At 35.3% G+C, this 19,544-nt stretch overlaps 1 protein-coding gene across 1 annotated transcript in view; it reads right to left on the bottom strand.

Annotated features, from left to right (window-relative positions):
* The window catches only part of VIPR2 (vasoactive intestinal peptide receptor 2), a 51,546-nt gene that overhangs the window by 19,906 nt on the left and 12,096 nt on the right, over nucleotides 1-19,544 (bottom strand). Inside the window, exons 3-4 of the mRNA XM_010081623.1 lie at nucleotides 16,814-16,921; nucleotides 13,264-13,361 (exon numbers count right to left, since the gene is read on the bottom strand). Coding sequence (XP_010079925.1) covers nucleotides 13,264-13,361; nucleotides 16,814-16,921 — 206 coding nt within the window. The remainder of the gene's footprint in view (nucleotides 1-13,263; nucleotides 13,362-16,813; nucleotides 16,922-19,544) is intronic.

Raw genomic sequence — 19,544 nt, forward strand, 5'->3', positions numbered from 1 at the left:
CAAATTAATTTCCTGATCTAAATGTTCAAATACTTTATTAAATTGTAACCCAAACAACCCTTTCTCTCTTTAGTAAAGTTATTTGCTAAAACTTGGAAAGCAAATTTTTCAACAGTCTGCTGATTAACTGCAGTTATCTGTAAATTTACCAGCTACACATTACATTAAATCCTATTCTGAATTACAATATCAAGAAAAAAGAATTCTAAATATTCTCAGAATAAAGCTGCTTTTTCATTTATGCCTACAACAAAGTAATTGGACTGACATTATTTTCCACTGAAGCTAGATAAAATATTAAAATTTTAAAGTTTTTTACTATGTTATGAAATTAAAGTTTTTAATAGCAGTGTAGAAAGTGCTATGTATAACAGACAGAATTTCAATATTTAGTGCACATGGTTATATCACTCACCTTCTCGAACAGTTTGTAAAAAAAGCATGAAGGAAGCAATACTTTCAAATAAGCTAAGATAGCAAAAGGAAAACCAAATAACTTAATATATTTATTTTTATAGCATTTACAAGGCCAAGTAAAACAATCCCAATTCATTATGAAATTAGCTGGACATTCACTTAGCAAATATTATACAGATATGGAAAAGACTAAATGAAACGTTAAATGAAATGAAGAAGCTTGAAAATGCACTATCCTAGATATGGTTAAAGGGGAAAAATAAGAGAAACATAACTGTCATAGATCTTGAGTGTATTCATAGCAACTGTCACGCGTGTTAGGAGGTAAAAGTGGTATATGAGGTGTCACAGGAAACAGAAATCTCTTTTTTTTAATTAGAAAAGTAAGCTGTGGTGGCCTTTTTGACAGTAGTCCTGACATTTTGTTATGTTTGCTTTACATAATATTCATTTACTGCAGAGATAAAGAAGGAAAACATGGACTTAATGAAGTTTCCAGTGCCATTAGAATGATCATAAGAAAGTTCCTTAGTTAAAATCATGAATAAATATTGCTTTTTCTTTTTTTTTTTTTTTTTTTTTTCATTGGTGTCCTTGGGTGGTTAAAATGGTAAAACCTAAAGTATGACTTTATTGCTCTCTATAGAGTCTGCTGTATATTTGCAGAGCCCCACTGTACTCCTAGGGACTCTGTGGGCATAAATCACATCAGGCTCTATGTCACCTAGTGTTAGGTGTCTACACTGCGAACATAAAAATCTAAGAAAATGTAGGGTCTCTTCATAGGGCCTTCTAGGAAGCCCTTGTTGTAGCTACGTAAGCAGTCAACATGGACTTCATTGGATATATTTTTACAGACAATGAAGAGACCCCACAGTGACTAATTCAAGTGTAGCTACCCAGAGTGTACAAATGCTTGCACTTAGACAGATGCCCCCAAAAGACTCTGGTTTTCCACATGAATCCTGTGTTTTCTAAATAGGACTCTAAGTAGTCCAATGTTTCTTGAACAATGTTTCTAAAATTGTTTTAAAACACAATTCTAATTTTTTTTTTCAAAATCAACATAATTTCAAATAAAATCAGTTCTGAAGAACTGCCCTTCAAGTCCCTGCTAGAATAGCAGAATTATACTCCCCAGTTTGGCTCATTTTTGGACAGCTCTAAAAACTATGCCTATAGACAAGCACTGCAGAGCACCTCTACGCTTCTTTAATTTGGCTTCTGTCATAGCAAAATTAATATTGGCCAGTCTCCAGGCAACTTTCTGGGAAAAGAGCAATAAACAGTTTCTCAGCAGCAATTACAACAGCCCATGGCACCAAGAGCACTGCAAATACTCTGGGCACCCTCCTTCATTCATTCAACCTGACCTGCTCTGCAAAATCATGGAAAAAGGATGATCCAATAAATGAGTTAACAATTGGGCAGCCTCCTGTCCCCATCATTGGTATTCTGTAAGAAAATGAATTTTATTTCCTGACCTTGTGCACATCAGGAGTTGCCAATATAGTGAAAAACTTAGAAATTATGCAGAGCAGTTCCACAATATGTTCTATTTGTTACCAACTTGTTGGTATTTGCACATATGGTATAAAACACATTTCTACTGAGTATACAAATAGAAGCCTGAATGGGCTCTAAATAAAAAATTCTTAACATCCGCCATGTAAATCTGAGGGAGAAAAATGTGACTTGAAAAGTAAGTTGCAATGACAACGAATCTGCATTGTTTAAACAGCAAGTGGATGTTTTCCTGTTCATTTTCATGGAAAAAAAAAAGATTAGCAGAGGTACCCTTTCAACAGTAACAGTGATGATCAATATCTCATTCCTGCAGAGCAGAGACAGGGGTTTCCCCAGGTATGCTAAAGCCACGCACACAACATGTAGTAAGAGTGCACACAGGGACAACTCTACACCACTCATCTTATCCTGGGAACTACCAAGTAGCTTAACAAATCCTAACATAGATATTCCATACCATATGACGTCCTGCTCAGCATATAAAGCTGGAGGAAGGATGAGGAAGGGAGATTTTGGGAGTGATGGTGTTTGTCTTACTAAGTCACCATTATGCATGATGGAGTCCTGCCTTCCTGGAGATGGCTGAACACCTGCCTGCCAATGGGAAGTAAAATGAATTCCTTGTTTTGCTTTGCTTGAGTGCACAGCTTAGGCTTTACCCGTTAAACTGTCTTTATCTGAACCCACGAGTTTTCTCAGTCTTACTTTTCCGATTGTCTCCCCTGTCCCACTGAGGGGTAGTGAGTGAGCGACTGTAGGGCTGAGCTGCCGGGTAGGGTTAAAACCACAACAGCCTTGCACCCTTTTTTCTGCAGATCTTGTAAAGAACTCTGCACACATATGAGACACAGGAATTATTAGGAAGCTGACAGTACTAGAAACATTATTTTTATGCAGGAATCCTTAAAAATATTTGAATTAACAAAATACATTTATCGTATGATACAGATATTAGCAATTTTGATTATATCATTTGTTGCTAGTGACTAGTTATCCCATATTTACATGAGAGATCAAAGAGTCTGGCAACTATAAGAAGTAATTTCAACTTGCACGTTTCCTTTCAACAATAGAAAGTAGCTATTCTTCAACATGTTTGACATTTTTGAGAATTTATTACTCAAGTCTTTGGCTTCTACCTGACACTGAATGTAATATTAGTTCCTCAAAACTGAGTCATAACATGCTTTACTATTAAATCCTCCACAGGGTTTCGGTATCTACCGCAGGGAGTGGATTTCAAAGACTGTACTACGGCAATATGTCTTTATTGTTCTGTGTGACTAATCCAGGCCGCACAACACACACAAATGCAAACAGCCTACACATCTTACTATCACATATAATGATCCAGCTAAGATGTATCAGCACCTTTACATTTAATGTCTTAAATCACAGTTAGTCAAAAATGTGCACTCTGCTCATCAGTGTAGAGTACCTCAACTCATTGTTACTCATTCTCTTCTTTCAAATTCATAAAAGAAAACCAAATAGAGAACAACATCATTCAAGCTATAAAATATCTAAGCAATAAAAGTCCATTATCAAACTGCCTTTTTTTCCTGTCCAGATTGAATAACGTGAAGCTACAAACTCATTACAGTGAAATGAACGTGCCAGATTTATCACCAGCTGATTTCAGATCAGTACATGGGATAAGAACAAAAGGACCTCTTTGCTGGAAGAGCAGTGGCGAGTGAAATGGCACATCAGTCACAGGCAGCCACATCAATCCCTGTTTCCACGCACTAGTGATTAGATACCTACATTGCGAGTAAATACCTAACTTTAGAAATTTTGATTTGCAAGTTAAATTTCATCCTTCCAGGTTTTAAAATATGTGGTAAGTATGTGAATACAAACAACAGGAAAGAGTTTGATGTGGTTGACTGTGTTGGCACAGACATGACTGAGACCCAAGAAATTTGTTCCAGCACCTGCTCTGATATTCTGAACACAGCCAAGTCAGTGCCCACCAGATAAGGAAACCCGACGCATAAGGTGAAAATTTCACATTCAGCTTCTACTCTGAATGGGTAAGAACAAACCTCTTGTCTTCTGATCACTCCTTCTGATGCAATTATTTGCAATTCGGCAAGTTCATTGCTTATAAAACAGTCACCACTTGTGTTATCATGTAATTCTCTCATCTAAAAGGTTCAAGCATATCAGATCTAGACAGAGACTGTATATTCTCCTTAATTTTTGTCTTGCCTTGGAAGGTATTGTTTAGGAAATACATAAATTGTTCGGTGCCAAGCATATCAAACTTATATCTATGCTTAGTCTGCATTGCCGTTGCTCACTTTTTCCATATTTTTGCCCATCTTCACTTCAGAATTAATTGTACAGCTCCTACACTCTCTTCCTCCCCTCATTCTTGTCCCAAACACAGCACTCATTATACTTTCATAGATTAAGAACACAGAATCAACTGATTTACAGACTTTAACGATCCACGGTCACAACAGTCTTTAGATGGTAAGCCTTAAGATTTTTATAGGAACGATTCTGGACTGGAAGTCATTATTGGGAAATTGCAGTTAGACCAACGTTCCCATGGGAAAGCCTTGATTCTGCTTATATGTGCTGCATTGCTTCATGTCAAGAACAATTTGAACTCAATGTATCTTTCACTTCCCCTTTTCTTGGAATCCATTACACCAAGTAACAACACTGAAATTTACCTGGTTTATGTAACTCAAGTGAGTATTTTTTGTGGAATAATTTTTTTTTTTGAGATGAGTTGATTTTAGGATAAGCAATTTTGCCTTCCTGTAAATGTTTTCCATGCCCAGAAATGCAGACACCCTGCTTACTTCCTCAGAAAAAGTTACAATAAGGTGCAGGACAGTACAGTAAAGAAACAGATGCACTAACAGCGACTGCATTTTGCAGTGATGAGGCCATCTGTGCTAGGTATCAAGATTCTCTTTATAACCAATGAATAGAAGCAGCAGACTGCATTCATGTCATCCTAAGGCACACGCCTAGAACAATTTAGAAGGACAGTGAAGTAAAACCACCTATTTTTTTCTTCATTAAATATGAATGGAACCTAAAGAGACCAGTGCAGATGACAGATGTCTAAAGTTAGACAACATGACTCTGTCCCAGGAGTTTCACCACCGGTTTGGTCAGCTTTCCATTGGGCAGTAAAAGCATTACAAAACTTTGATTTTTATTTCCATTAAGATTTTTTCCTTTATTCTTTCTTTCCATCTTGTTTTGAAGGCCAACATTTGAAGTCTGGCTTTGTTTTTGCTTTTATTTAGAATTTTTCCCACGGAGGTCCAACTCTCGTGGGATTTCTGATACCACGAGTCTGTTTTCTCAGTAATAATGTCATGAAGAAAAAATATAACATATTCTTTTAAAACTTTTCAAATAACTACTGGTTACTAGCTGAAATGAATAAGGTAAGACTCATGTAGCTTAATGCATGTAACAGTGGGATATAACCTTTCTAAAAGGTAGGCAACTCAACAGAATTAGTCACTGTCTCGCAATAGGAGGGGAGTCAATGGAGAAAACCAGACTCTTCCACACTATGATTCATGCGCTTTGAGGGGGTTGTAGCAATTCAAAGCAAGTAGGATGATATGATTTCTATCCAGGCTCCTAAGACTAGATCTCATTGACTGTGGAGAAGGCATAGGCTGTCTGGATTAAATGCAGATGAGTACATTGTACAATCTAGTTAGATTAAATTTGTCTGACTTGTAATTCTAGTAATGCAAAAGTACAAATTTTTTGCTTACTGTCCAAAAATCCCAGTTTTGTGATATGTCTTTACCTTAGCAGTCATCATACTATTACCGATAACTGCACACAGTCCTAGTGACGCCTGTGTTTAACATAACGAGCATCTGTCTCAAAGTTGCTAAAGCCAAATGAAAAAAAAAATCAGTAGTGCTCGGTACAGAGAAATTACAGGGAAGTGAGGGAGGAGGCATTTTTGAAGGGTAATTTACTAAAAGGTCAAGTGTCAGAAGCTGCTGACTAAGCTATGCTTTAAATAGTGTTTCCCACGGAAATATATAAAAATTGTGGATTGTAATCTTGTGTCACACTATTCTCACAATAGATAGGGGCTTTAATATGTATATTTAGCTATGTATGCACGCAGATGATGTATACTTTATAAGTCAGTTAGAAATTAAGGTAATTCAAGTAAACCAAATTTAAATAAAATTAAATGCAATGTTCATCAATTTAGCTTCATCCACAACCACACAGTTAAACTGATTAAAGTTTTTGGGTAGCCACAGTTTCAGCCTTAGTTTTTTTAATTCATTTCTTCCGCTGTAATTTACATTCATTCAAAGCAAGACAATGGTCAAAAGGAGCTGTCATTCTCAGCAGACCTAAAATGAGCACAGAGCACGTAGTGAGTACAGCTCCAATTCTAGCTGCTGTAAACTGAAGATGTTATTTTTGTTCAAAATATCCTGTGCTTTTCTCTTAAAGAATACCTTGCAGTAGGCAGTACTGCAGAATGATTTTGTAATATGTTAAAGAAAACCAAGCTGTTTATTTCAAATTTGTTGGTTTTTAATAGCATCCCTATATTGTATTCGTTTGAGGAAAAGTTTTGATAAAAAATATTAACAGTTAACAGCCCTTCTCTAACACATTTTCTATCTTACAATTAATATCTTAGAGCTATGTCTCCTCTTAATACCTCACCATATAACTTTTTGACTTGTACCCTCTATTTCCTGTTCCTGAGATGTCAATCCAGACTCAAATGGGTAGAGCAAGAGAGAATATCACTGAAAGGTATTTTTTGCCTGATGGACTCCTTCTCTTATGAATAAAATACTATCTGCTGGTTTTACCAATAAATTACACTGCATGAAGTTCTTGACTGACCTTTCTGTAGTAATGCCTCCACAATGTCCTGGAGAGTTTATATCTAATCCATAACCTCTCAGTGCTCACAGTTAAAATTGTTCCTTTCAGCTCTGCCCTTGACTGGCCTGAATAGACTATGATCAGCCATCACGCTGACAAGTTACCAGCTTTGGAGGGTGTCAGTTTGCAAAGGCACCAAATAAACAGTCAAAAGGAATAATATACAAACCAAAAAAAAATGAAGGATGTTATTTTAAAAAAATTGTTCAAAAACATTCAAAGAGAAAGAAAGCAGCTTAAATGGATTTGCAGGCAGTCTCAAAATTCAATACAAATTTATCCAACAGCATTTCTGAGATTATTTTTATATGTAAGGAGTAAATTTCTAAAGTCAGTAGTAAAAGCATCTGCTAAAGGGAATGGTCCAGAAATCTCATGAAGGCAATAAAGGATTCCCACTAGAGACGTCTTTTACTCCAGTTCTCTCATGCTTCAGCTATTATCAATTTACAACTGAGATTATCTCAGTCCTTAGAAAGCACCTAACAGCCAATTCTATAGCACTGGCAAGCAATACAAGAGCCATTATATTTACATTCTCCCAGGAGTCATGCCCTCTATATGTAAGCCATGTGTTACATCTTGAAATAGATGGAACTATACCAGCTATATTCACTACACTCATAGAATTGAAAGGTGGTAGAACTGAAAGGTCCTTCAGCTTGTCAATTTTTGAAGGCATCATAAAACCCTCTTATTCAGGGTGGGAGCCAGACTATTGTCTAATAACTCCATCCATGGATGTATATGCATTAATTGCATTCAACTGCATAAACTTACCAAAATTGTTGCCAGATATAAACAAACTTAGAATCATGGAATCATAGAATCATAGAAGCATTAAGGTTGGAAAAGACCTCAAGGATCATCAAGTCCAACCCAACACCACCTGTGGCAGGTGTTGATATTACAGAATGGAAAATATTGCTTTAAATATTTTTCAGCTATTAGACTATATAATACAAGAATGGTTTGTACTTTGTCATAAAGAAAGTAGCTGTGGTTCAAACAGCATTGGGTCGATTGAAACATGCCCAACAAAAAAGTTGGACTTGTTTCATTTTTTTTATCATTCCATAACATTTTGAAAAATCTGTCTAGATTTGATTTCAATAAAATCTCCATTGACTGAATCTTTTGAAATTGGGCCTGTTTCACTTGTATGTGATTTCAGAATTCTTAAAGGAAGGAAAAAAAAGGTGAAACCCCAAATGAACTTTCTAACAAAGCATCAGTAGTCCAGCCGCACTGATGTAACTGCACCTCTAACTTAGTCTCTAGTTACCTACGTACTCTGAGCTCGACATCAGGCAGCCTGGATGTAAAATGACTTCTGTCACTTCTACCCACTAGGGAGAGCAGAAGAGGTTGCCTTCATCCACAAAAAAGCACATTATTTAAAATAATGTTTCTGGCATTCTGCACACGCATGATCCCTCCAATAAACAGTCCTCCTAAAATCAAACCAATAATCCTATGTACTTTTAGTCTAGCACACGGTCAGCAGGACTGAATCTATCTGCTGGCCATTCACCTCCCAAATGGATGAACACGAAATAGCTACACGGAGCTATAAATCAGCATGGAAGCTAATCAGCCAACAGTACTTTGACATTACCTTAATACTGACCAAGGTAATTTTGTTCAAACTAAGTACAAGCAAATAAGAAATAATTACATGACTGAAATTATTTTATCATCCAACACAGATTTTGAATTATTCTCTATTCTGCACTTGAAATTGTGACTAATGAGCACATTTTCTTCTCTCAGACCATTTTACTGGTCTAGTATTATAATGGTCTGAAATCTTAAATGTTTTAAAATTTTCTACTGATCAAAAATTAACCCAGCTTTGCAAATTATTGCAAAGCTAAGCAAACACCACTACATTTTGAATTCACTACATCAAAAATTCAGGTGTTATGATTTTCAAAAACAAGCGAAGATCTTAGATGATTAGCATGAAGCAGTTTATCAGATTCAGCATCAAAGAGGATGCAATCATACTGCTACTTAAATTTCCTGTATGAGCGCAAACCGAAGTGTCTTAAATTGCCTGTAAGACCTCTGTAACTTCTAATAACTCAACAAAAAAAATGGCAAATGGTGTCCTGAAAATTTATGTTTATTAAATATACACATGACCCCCTTAAACACAAAGAATTAAATTCTGCATTGTGTCATGGTAGTTGAAAAACCAGGAAATTACTTTAGATTAATTTTGACTTAGTTATAGCTGTTAAATATTTGTCACTACTCTGTATTTCACATAGCACCAGTTAGAAACAAACTTTTTATATTGTGTTGCTGCAAAAGAAACAGGCAAAGCAACACCAAATCTGACAGCACATGAAAATCAATGTCTTCTACGTAAGATGGGCATATCTTATTTCTTATTTACTATTTGGTGTGAACCATAATTAGACAGTTTTCAGTTAAACTTTAGCTTTAACCTCTGAACTTAATAAAGAATTTGCAAGATTGGCGTGAGTAAAATGAGTGCAAAGAAGATACGGATTGACCAAAACAGAATTTAGAATTAAATTATATAAATAATATTTTAAAAATATTTTAACACAGAATAAATATCAAAACCCCTTTAGATTCTATGACTGTAAACGGGTTCGACTCATGCATATGAAACTGAAATGTCATTCTGAAACTGAAATTTCCTGCAGTTCTAACAAAAATAGTACTTTTGCAACAGTAGTAAGAACAGCTGGTCTCTGCAAAATATTCACATGATTATCTAAGCAATACTGATTCCAAAACTGAAATCCAACAATTTAAAGTTTTGAGGAAAATATACAAATTAAAACACTAAACTAAACTCAATAGGTGGTTAGGCACAGCAAAAATCTTATGATTTTCAGAACAATTTCATGGAAATGTTTACAGAATCTGTAACTCATTTCTAGACGATAAAGATCTAATCCTGAAATGTTTCCTCTGTTTTTTGTGGCAACCTAATCTTAACAGGTTTTCAAAGGATATGAAAAAACACACATATAAAAATAAATTGGGTTGGTACAAGTTTGTGTAATCAGTGTTATCTTTAATACATTTTTTTTGTAAAATCTATTCTTTACACACACTTGTGTTTTGTTTTCATAGAAGAAACATATCTTTTTGCTAGTATTTCCTTTAAAGTTAGTTTCATGTTATTTTTACAAAGTACAGGAGCCAGAAGTCTGTTTATTTACAGAATAGACATAGCACAGAAGCTTCCTAGCAAAGTTGTTACCCAGTGGATCTTTCAACCTCAGCCTTGGACTGGAAGGACCTCTAGGGGTGAGAGGGTAATTCAGTGCTGAAGGACAAAACACTGTGAAGAAAGTTTAGGGTTTGAATCTTCGCCGAAAGGAGTTTTGCTGTTGACCAGAAGCCACCCTTAATGTAAAAGAAAAACCCACATCTCTTTATTCATTTAACCGAAATATAATTGATCATCACTAAAGTATTTACGATCATTATCATCACACGTGACTCCGCATTGTGTTTATTCTGCAGGCCAGTATATTCCTGTAACACTCTATGTAAGACAGTCTAGTATTCACAGATATGATTCCCTACAACTATATTAAAACTTGTTGTCTTACATTTTCATGACAAATGTGTCAGAGTACATTCTATAATATCCAAATATTCATACCAGAAGAACACATCAGAAAACCTTAAACTGTACAAACAATGTAAAATCAGAACTGGGCCCAGCAAATGAGTTCAGTGCTTTAGAAACACTGAAACAAGCAAATGCAAATACCAGTGGAATAAATAATCTTAGTTCTTTCCTTTTGCAAAATGAACTTCAACAACACAGTAGCCATTTCTAGAATCTTGTAATACTTACTTAGAATAAATATTAACTGAGATAAACAGATGGATTACATGTTGTGGAGAATTTACTTTTTTCTTATCAGACACTTTTATAGATTTTTAAATGGTGCAGAGCAAAATAGAATTTACTAAAAATGTACGTACTAAAGCTAGTATTCCTCATGGTATTTAATACTTTTTATGCAAGTAATTAATGATGCCCTTTTTCCAACACGTTTCTCTTTCAATTCACCTTAAGCCTAGACATCACCCCAAAAAAGATGAGACCAGAATTGCCTTAAGGATCTCTTAATATTAGTCCCATCATTAATTTTGTCAGGAAGAATATCTTCTTATTCAAAGTTCCCTAACCACAGTGGGAGAGATTACAACTTTATAAATGCACAAACTTCCACATTTTCCTGTGTAAATGTGTACCAGTATATGTGTATCCATGACTGTGAACATTCTCACTGAGTACTGATATTCTGCAGTGTCTTTGGACAGTCTACAACTAATAAATTAAGTTCCTGTTGTGCTCTATGAGAGAATATCAGCTTATATTCAGGCCTAGTCCTTCTCACTTGAAGTCAACAGAAGAAGATTTTGTGTTTATTTTGAGGAATACTCATCTCTTAATCACATCTCATGGAAAAAGTAATGAAATATGTAATGTAAATAAATATAAATATAGTAATGTAAATAAAGGATGACTTACAGGCACACAGAAGCAGCATTGGTAGGTGGCTGCCCTGCATTACATCTTGTTAAGAGGGAAGGTTTCCATCCAAACTCAATACAAACAATCCATTAGTTCAGTGCAATAATGCACTTCACAGACAGTAGTAATGCATCTGTTTTCTGAAGGTAGCTACAAGCACCCAAGACAGTGTGTCAGTCCTGACATCACTGCCTTGAGTCCACTTGTCTTGGGTAGCGTATCTGCACTATTCACATAGGAATAACTTACCTTCTGACAAGCCAGCACTCGTGTAGCCACTTTTTGACTTGTCAACTCTAAGGTTAGAAAATAATTATTCTCTTGTCCCACTGAAATATCCAGCTTATGATCTTCAGGCAAAGAATATTCCCTGACCAATGACACTGGTACTTGAGAAAAGACAGGTCCCTCAGGCCACATTGCTTGAAATGCGATCAGTGCTTGCATTTCCCCCTTCCCTCCCTGCAACATGCTGTGCATTTATTCTGTATACTATCTTTGTTAGATATCTATGATATTCTGTCTACTGTACTTTTGTTAATAATTTTAAAGTACCTGCTTTCCACAAATCTCTTCTGATTTTTTATCCTCACTGGTTTATTATTTGCTCTTTTCTTGGTTTTTAAAAATGTTCCTACTACTTGTATTTCCAGTTTCTGTAGGCTCATTCCTGCAAGTATGGTCAACTTGTATTTCATTCTATTCTTTCAAATTACTAAAGAATATGTCAAACAAGAACTGTTTTTCTATTATACCAGCTACTCTGCTACTTAAGTACCTCTCATTACTTGGACAGTTATCTTCTGTTAATTTGATTTTTTAAGTCTTGACACATTTTCACTCCACATGACAATGTTTGGATTAAATGACAGTGTTTTAACATGGCTGTTTTAGCAGTAACAGGTGTGTGTTCCCAAGCTGTCAAGTGATTCTGATGTTTTAGAATGTGACTTCAGAAAAGTTGGGAAAACAACACATTCTATCCTTTTCTTTATTATCTATTTTCAACTACAGTAATGGTTGGTCTTTTAAATACAGAGAGGGCAAGAATTGCATGTCTTAGCTAGAATGCCAGCACATCTCTGCAAACCAGACAGAACAGGTCTGCTAGAGCTATTCCACGCATACCAAAATCCAGAAAAACCCAACCAGCCAAGTATCTTTATTCATGACAGGACTTCATCTGTTCATGATAACTAGAGTTTTACTGGCATTATGAGCTCATGCTTGTAAACAAAATCACTGTTAGCCTCAGCAAAAAGATAGAAAATATGTAAAACGTGACGGAAAAAGTACTTCCCTCAGCAAAAAGAATAAGGAATAGTATCTGCAAAGTGAACAAATTCATTTTTCCATTTATACTACTTAAGATATCTTGATAGCTTTTTGAACCACTTCTAATTGCTAACACAATTTAAAGTCCAATATAAATATGCATTAATTCTAATGACCAAAATCCATTCTATTTTACTTATAACCTCAACACATACCAGCAATCAAGTGGTGCATGTATTATGAACAGATTACTACAGTATTAGGATTTGTTATAACAGAAACTTCTAGAAGTAACACAATGCAAAACATACTGTGCACAAGCCCAGTAATACTGCAATATTAGAAATACCGACATGTTACTGCAATTACAAACTGTTTAGAGCATTGAGTTTCAAACAGTTACTGAATTCTACATTTCTAATTTTATATGACATTTGCAATCCAAGCATACGGCAATCAATGCTACCAAAAGTTACTACAGATCTCCATTAATTCTGGTAGAGTAAAATGGGAATTATTTAGAGGCACAATACATCTGTTGTATTAAACACCAGCATCTAAATGAACAGAAGAAGTATTTTTCCTACCTTATAATCGTCCTCATAGTCATTATATCCACAAGTACTTAAGATGTCAGGAAAAATATCTGACCATCCATTACTCGTACAATTTTTGCTAATATTTCCTGTAAAGCAAAATTTGAGAGTTTAAATCAGAAAGATTTGAAAGTCGCCTCATCAATGAATCTTTAGACAACCTAACTTTGTCATTCTCTGTTAACACGGTGTATTTCCTAGCACTCCTGTCAAAGCAACCCAGCAATTTCATTTTGTGTGCTCTTCATCCATATTACTTTGGGCTTTACTCCTGCTCTGAGTTGCCTCTGCACTAAAGAAAAACTAAAGTAATTCCAAGCTGTGATGGCAGGCTTCTGCTTTGTTATAACAGCTATTTCTGTTACATCTGCAAAAGCCTGACATATTTGCTGTTTTATCTAAAGTACTCTGGAGGGAGTCTTTCAGCTCACTCTATAAAATGGATAATTTGTAGGTAAAGTAATTTGATAGAATCGTAATGTAAGTGAGAGTTGTTCTAACCTCCTATTTAAGCTTTTCTGGGAAGGTAATACCAAATGATCTACTGAAGAGTTGTAAAAGCTCTTAGGTATTATGGTGATGAATTACTGCTACAGCAAATGTTGGTAGAGTTGGTAATGCACTTTAAAGGCCAAATTATGTGATAGGTTAAAGAACAAGGAAATAAATATGCATGCTGACTCTCACTCTTTGAACCAATGTAGTCCAAGGAAGGTAGAGGAGATGTGCAAGTATGGTTGGAAAAGAATTTTGTACATCTACTAAATTCAGAAAGGATTTTTTGGTTGAAACAGAGAGAAGTTGACTTTTTTCCCAGGTGAAGTCACAGAGATGAGATGGGTGCAACCCATGATTCTACTCCTTAATCTAATTAATATGAATAATATTCATACAATATGGAACAGATTCAACAAGAGAAAACTGAAGTCATTATTATAACTTACTCTTACAATGTTAAATCATAAGCAACTTCCCCTCACCTTTTTTACAGCAATTTTTATATCCATGATACTTGAAATCTGTCTTAACATACAGCTTTGGTTTGGAGTTTACCACTCGTCTTTAATTGGATCAAAGATGCCTGTTTCCCACCGCGCAAGAACAAATTTATGTGTCAGATCGATGTTGGCCAAGAATAACCAAATGTGTTTATATACATTCCAAAATAAAGCTTTTGTGATTTTTATCTTGCTCATTGGTTACCGATATTTCTTCTTTGCATAAAGTCTTCAGTGGAAAGTTGTAAATATACTACAAATGGTTGACCAACCAACAACCAAATCTTTCTAGCTTATAACAAGACCTTGACCTCAAACCACAATGTCTTCTCAACAACAGGACCACTTCTGCCATTTGGCATAGACAAGTCATTTTTTAAAGAAAAGGTAACTTATTTATACAACCCGAAGAGGCTTCACTTTAAAAGTACATCAAGATTCTCTGACTAGGCAGAGCAGTGGAATGTGGTAACAGAACCACAAATTACATCAAAGACAGTTTTGCAAGAAAAAAAATCCATGTACTCAAGATGCTAAAGTATTTTCTTCTATAAGTATTGTAAGGCCTTCTAACTTAAAGACAGTTAAGCAATGTTCTATGGAAGACATTGTTTATTTCTACACCGTCTTTCCATGCAACTATTTCAGATGGCAAATTCATTGAAAACCTATAACTTACTTTGACACATATATTTGAATGCAAAACTTAAAATACAGAAGAAACATTATAGTATATGACTGTTTTTACAGTAAAAAGCAATTTAATATAAAGTTACTAATATTCAATAGAGGATTAATTATGTGGTATGTTTAAAGTATAACCTTGATCATCACAGAAGAAATTAAGAGCCACTTCTCCAAAAGCTATAAAGATGAGAAGACAACTATTTTTTTAAATTAACAATTTAAATTAAGAAATCCTTTAAAGAATTAATGGCATTCAAAAGGCTACTTGTGATTTGGAATATTTCCATAAAAAATAAGGTTGTCCAGATAATCTTGTAGTAAAATTTTAATTCCTCCTAAACCCTGAAAAAAACTAAAACATATCTCGCAAATCTGACTAAATAAAAAGAGTTAGATTTCTTGTTTAAAGATATTTTTATATTTTCCTGCCATAAGAATCAAGTGAATTTGAAATGTGCTGTGTATGAATTAAATAAGCTATATGTTCCTGAGTATAATCAAATCATAAAGGTGCTGAAATACTTAGTTAGATCTTAATTGAATCAATCACACAAGATGTTTGCTGTCTTCCTTCTCTGAAATTATAGAAAGACAAGATTTTAAAAATCCTCTTAATTGAACAGGTGCCTCTAAAAAACCACTCTGTTAGTTCCACGAGCAAGAAGTAAGCAGGTAGCTACAAAAAAAGCTGTATACAGGAAAATTACAGCAAACTATAAAAAGGATGTGACCTTTCAGTCTTGATGACACCATGCCCAAGTGAGATGGAGTTGTAATGCACTATGAAGGTTTCAGAGTTAAATATTTATTGCAGTTGTTTCACAGGAAAATTAAAATGTTATTGTAATATAAGGTACTAACAGTTGTTAAACATCAAACATCCAGAGAGAGTGTGCATGCTCTAGCTTTCGGTAAACAGACAGAAGCAGTGTGATTTAATTCAGATTTAGAATTTTTTATATTTATTAGTTTGCCTTGTCTCATGACAAAACCTTACTATCTTCTTTTGAGTCATTTGAATGTTTTTATAGATTTCACAAGATTTAGTGAAGAATACACATAGCTTCCCCTTCATAAACTGTTTAGACTATCTATGATAAACCAATCAAGATTCACCAGCTCCAGGAATGAAAACCTTTGCTCATCTGTAGATTGTTTGAGTTATCTATTTTTACTGGAACACGACTTAATCAACAGTTTTAAGAATAAAGGTATTTTAGTCACAACCCAAGTTAGCCTCTATGTTAAAAGTAATATTGTTAAAATGCTCTCCACAGAGATCTCAAAAGCAGAATTAAATCACTGTGATAAGTTCGGGATCTTTCACCTGAGACACTGATGAGCTCTCTTCAAGTTCCATTAAAAGCAGAATAAAAGGTTTCATAATAACTACCTTAAATTGCAATAGTGATAGTTTTTAGGTATGATGTGCTAACGTTGGCTCACTATTCTCATGAAGGCAAGGCAGAGCTCCCCTCCTAAGCACTGAAGGACCAACTTGCATGTGACCTGCTGGCAACTGTTAAAGGTGTCAGTCGGGCTCAGCTGCCTTAATAATTAACATAAATAGGTGAAAAAGAGCAAGCAATGTCTTCAGCCTTGATGAGTGTCACTATATCAGAATATATATTTAGTACCTGACTCAACGAACACCATTCAGACCACAAAGACAATTTGGTCTTTTCATGATGTATCATGAACAGGTCTGTTAAAAATCTATTATTTTAACTCTTTAAAAAGAAAATAAAAAAACCCTAAACTGCAAAAAAAAAAAAAAAATCCCAACACATTTTTAGCATATTATGTCATAAAATACCAAAGAGAAGACAGCAAAAATACACCTTAAAATTAAATACCTGGTTTGCCAGAAAAAAGGCTAAATACTTTTGGACAAGGGACAGTGACAGTTTCTCCAATCTTCGCAGGACGCCAACAGGTGATGTTATCCCAAACTCCAACACATCCTGAAAAAAAAAAAAAACAGCAGTAACAGACTTGAAAGCTCGGTCTGGTCTGAATCATCCTGCTGTATTTATGTTATAAAGACTTATGGAAGCTTTGGATGAGTAGTTCAAGAAAGATTAGACTCTTTCAAGAAAGTTCCAAAGATGGTATTTTCTATGAAAATGTTAAGGGAACCGTAAGAGCCTGGTGATTAACCATCTTATTTTTAGGTCAATTAATACATTTTTTGCAAAATGTCTCATTAAGACTATGTCATTTTGATGGGATCATGCTAAGAAAAGATTTTTAAAATGTTAAAAAAAGTAAAAGCATCATAAATACGATGGGAGCACATCATGACTGGAGAATTTTTGGAACAACAGGCATGAACTAATAAAATCATCTCTCCTAAATAACAGAGATTTGAACAAAGAATGCTTCTGTAAATGTACTTCAAGAAGGGGGGTCATAAAATGTTATAGGCATGTTTTATAGTAGTACTAGTAACAACTTGTTACTAGCAGACAGTAACTACTTGTTATGGTTTTGCCCAGGCTGATGTCTCTACAAATGTGGTTCAAAAGCAGTACCTTGTGAATGAGCATAAAACTTCCTATAGTCTGCCACAGGTGCTTGGATCAAGCATGTTCTATTTGTTTAAAGGTGACAACTTGTAATGCATGCCTTCTAAGCAAAGTGAAGAGTTATGAAGGTTTCTGAGTGTAAGCCTTATGAAGAATTATGGGTACAAAGAAGTAAGGAAATGTTACTCATCTCAGTTCAAGTTATCTTCCAAAAAAAAGTGTACAAAACTCTCAGCATTTATGTCTTCAAATAAGGCAATTGACAACTGACAATTAGAATTTGTAATTAATGTTACAGAGAGAAACAAAACATTTATCCTACCAGTATTATCTCTGTAAGATTATTAGAAAGTGCAAGGGACAGTTTGTTCCTTTCAGTAGAGAACATGAAACTTGGATGAGAAACTACTCGCATCTATGTATATTAACAATTCACTACTCATTTACTTTGTGCTAGTGAGGTCATGCTCAAAATCAAGCCATCTGAGTTAAATGAAGCTGAAAAAGAAACACTTAAAAGTTCTGTACTTGTGTTAAACTATCTTAAACTTAGTGCAATTATACTTGGACAGCTTGTGTTGACTTAAAGTGCCTACTAGCACACTACTTTCAAAGCTTAAGTTACTTTCAAAGTACATGTAAACCAGGGAACCCAAAAATGTGTTACAGGACCAGCAGTTGGATTCACTCCTGGGGATAAGTCCTAGTTGCAGCTTGTAGGAGAGACAGTAGCACAGCATTCCCATGGCCCTTGCTTTCCTTTGGAAGTGTGATAGTTGGGAGGGAGCCTCTGTGCTGTACCAAGAATAGGGTTTGGAGATGAAAAAAGAAGATGAGAGGAGAATTATGCTCTAAATTCTGCATTTGTTCACCAGTTCCATAGAGTTCTCTTTGTATTATACAGTTTCCCAAGGAAATGCTATTCTCCAGAGGAATCATTTGTTCACGGGGACTGCGTCTTTCTTCACTCCTCTCAGGATTATACAGCTCTAAATGCAGTATCTGTTCTATATTCAGAAAGATGATGCCAAAAATAAGGGATTACTATTGGGAACACTTCTCAAAGTTTATCTGTGTGGGTAGATAACATGTAATGCCACTGCCTCGTATGCTGTATCAACCTCCAAAGAGGTACACAATAAATGTGCTAGTGTTAATTACCTCTCACAGGCACCCATACCCACTGCAATGCATTTTCCAGTCAAGCAGCAAAAACCCCCAAAGAGAACCGGAGACTCCAAATCTCCAACCTATCAAAACCTCTCTAGGCAACCTGCACACAACTTCCTCCATGAAGAATCTTGCCATGCATCTAATTAGGGTTTCCCTTGCTGCAGGTTGGTGCCATTGCTTCTTGTGTTTTTTGTTTCTTTTTTTCCTGTTCGCATCTGAGAAGAGTCTGGCTTCATCTTCTCTATAAGCCCATCCTTATATGCTTAATACTGTGTGACTAACCCCACCTTGTCAAATTCTCCAGTTACCCAAAGAAAATTAATCTTTTTTGTTCCTTTAGTAACTCTGACTCCTAGATCAATATATCTGACTCCTTTTAGCCTTACCTCGGGGTAAGGGAGACTTACTCAGGACTAGAAACTGTAAGAGTGCCATTCCTTTTAGCTGTATTCCACAGTTGCCTGAGAAGTTCCTGTTCCAATTGACAATCCCCACTTTTCAGGTTTCTAGTCCTTACCTCTTGAACAAGTGTGTAATACTTTTAGAATTCCATAAACACTCCTGTTTTCCCCAATGATCATGCAGAGTTTGTCCTTTCTAGCATATCTGCCCCTACAGCTGGTTAATTAATTCCTTTAAGAATTAACTCACGAGTTTTATCTATGCTCTGTTTTACCTGTCTACATTGTACTCCCTTCTAGCACTCATGGCTTTTCTTTTAGCATTAGTAATGATATCTCTGAGATTATAGTGACTTGGTCATCTGTGTATAATTTAAGAGGTTTACATCTGAGTAATCTTCATACCCTTTGAAGTCAATGTAACTTAAACATCCTTAGGTGCTTCCTGAGTTGCAGTCCTGGATCAAAATCAAGTCCAACTCTCT

This window comes from Pterocles gutturalis, unplaced genomic scaffold (assembly GCF_000699245.1).
Source record: "Pterocles gutturalis isolate BGI_N339 unplaced genomic scaffold, ASM69924v1 scaffold36404, whole genome shotgun sequence".
Lineage (NCBI taxonomy): Eukaryota > Metazoa > Chordata > Aves > Pterocliformes > Pteroclidae > Pterocles > Pterocles gutturalis.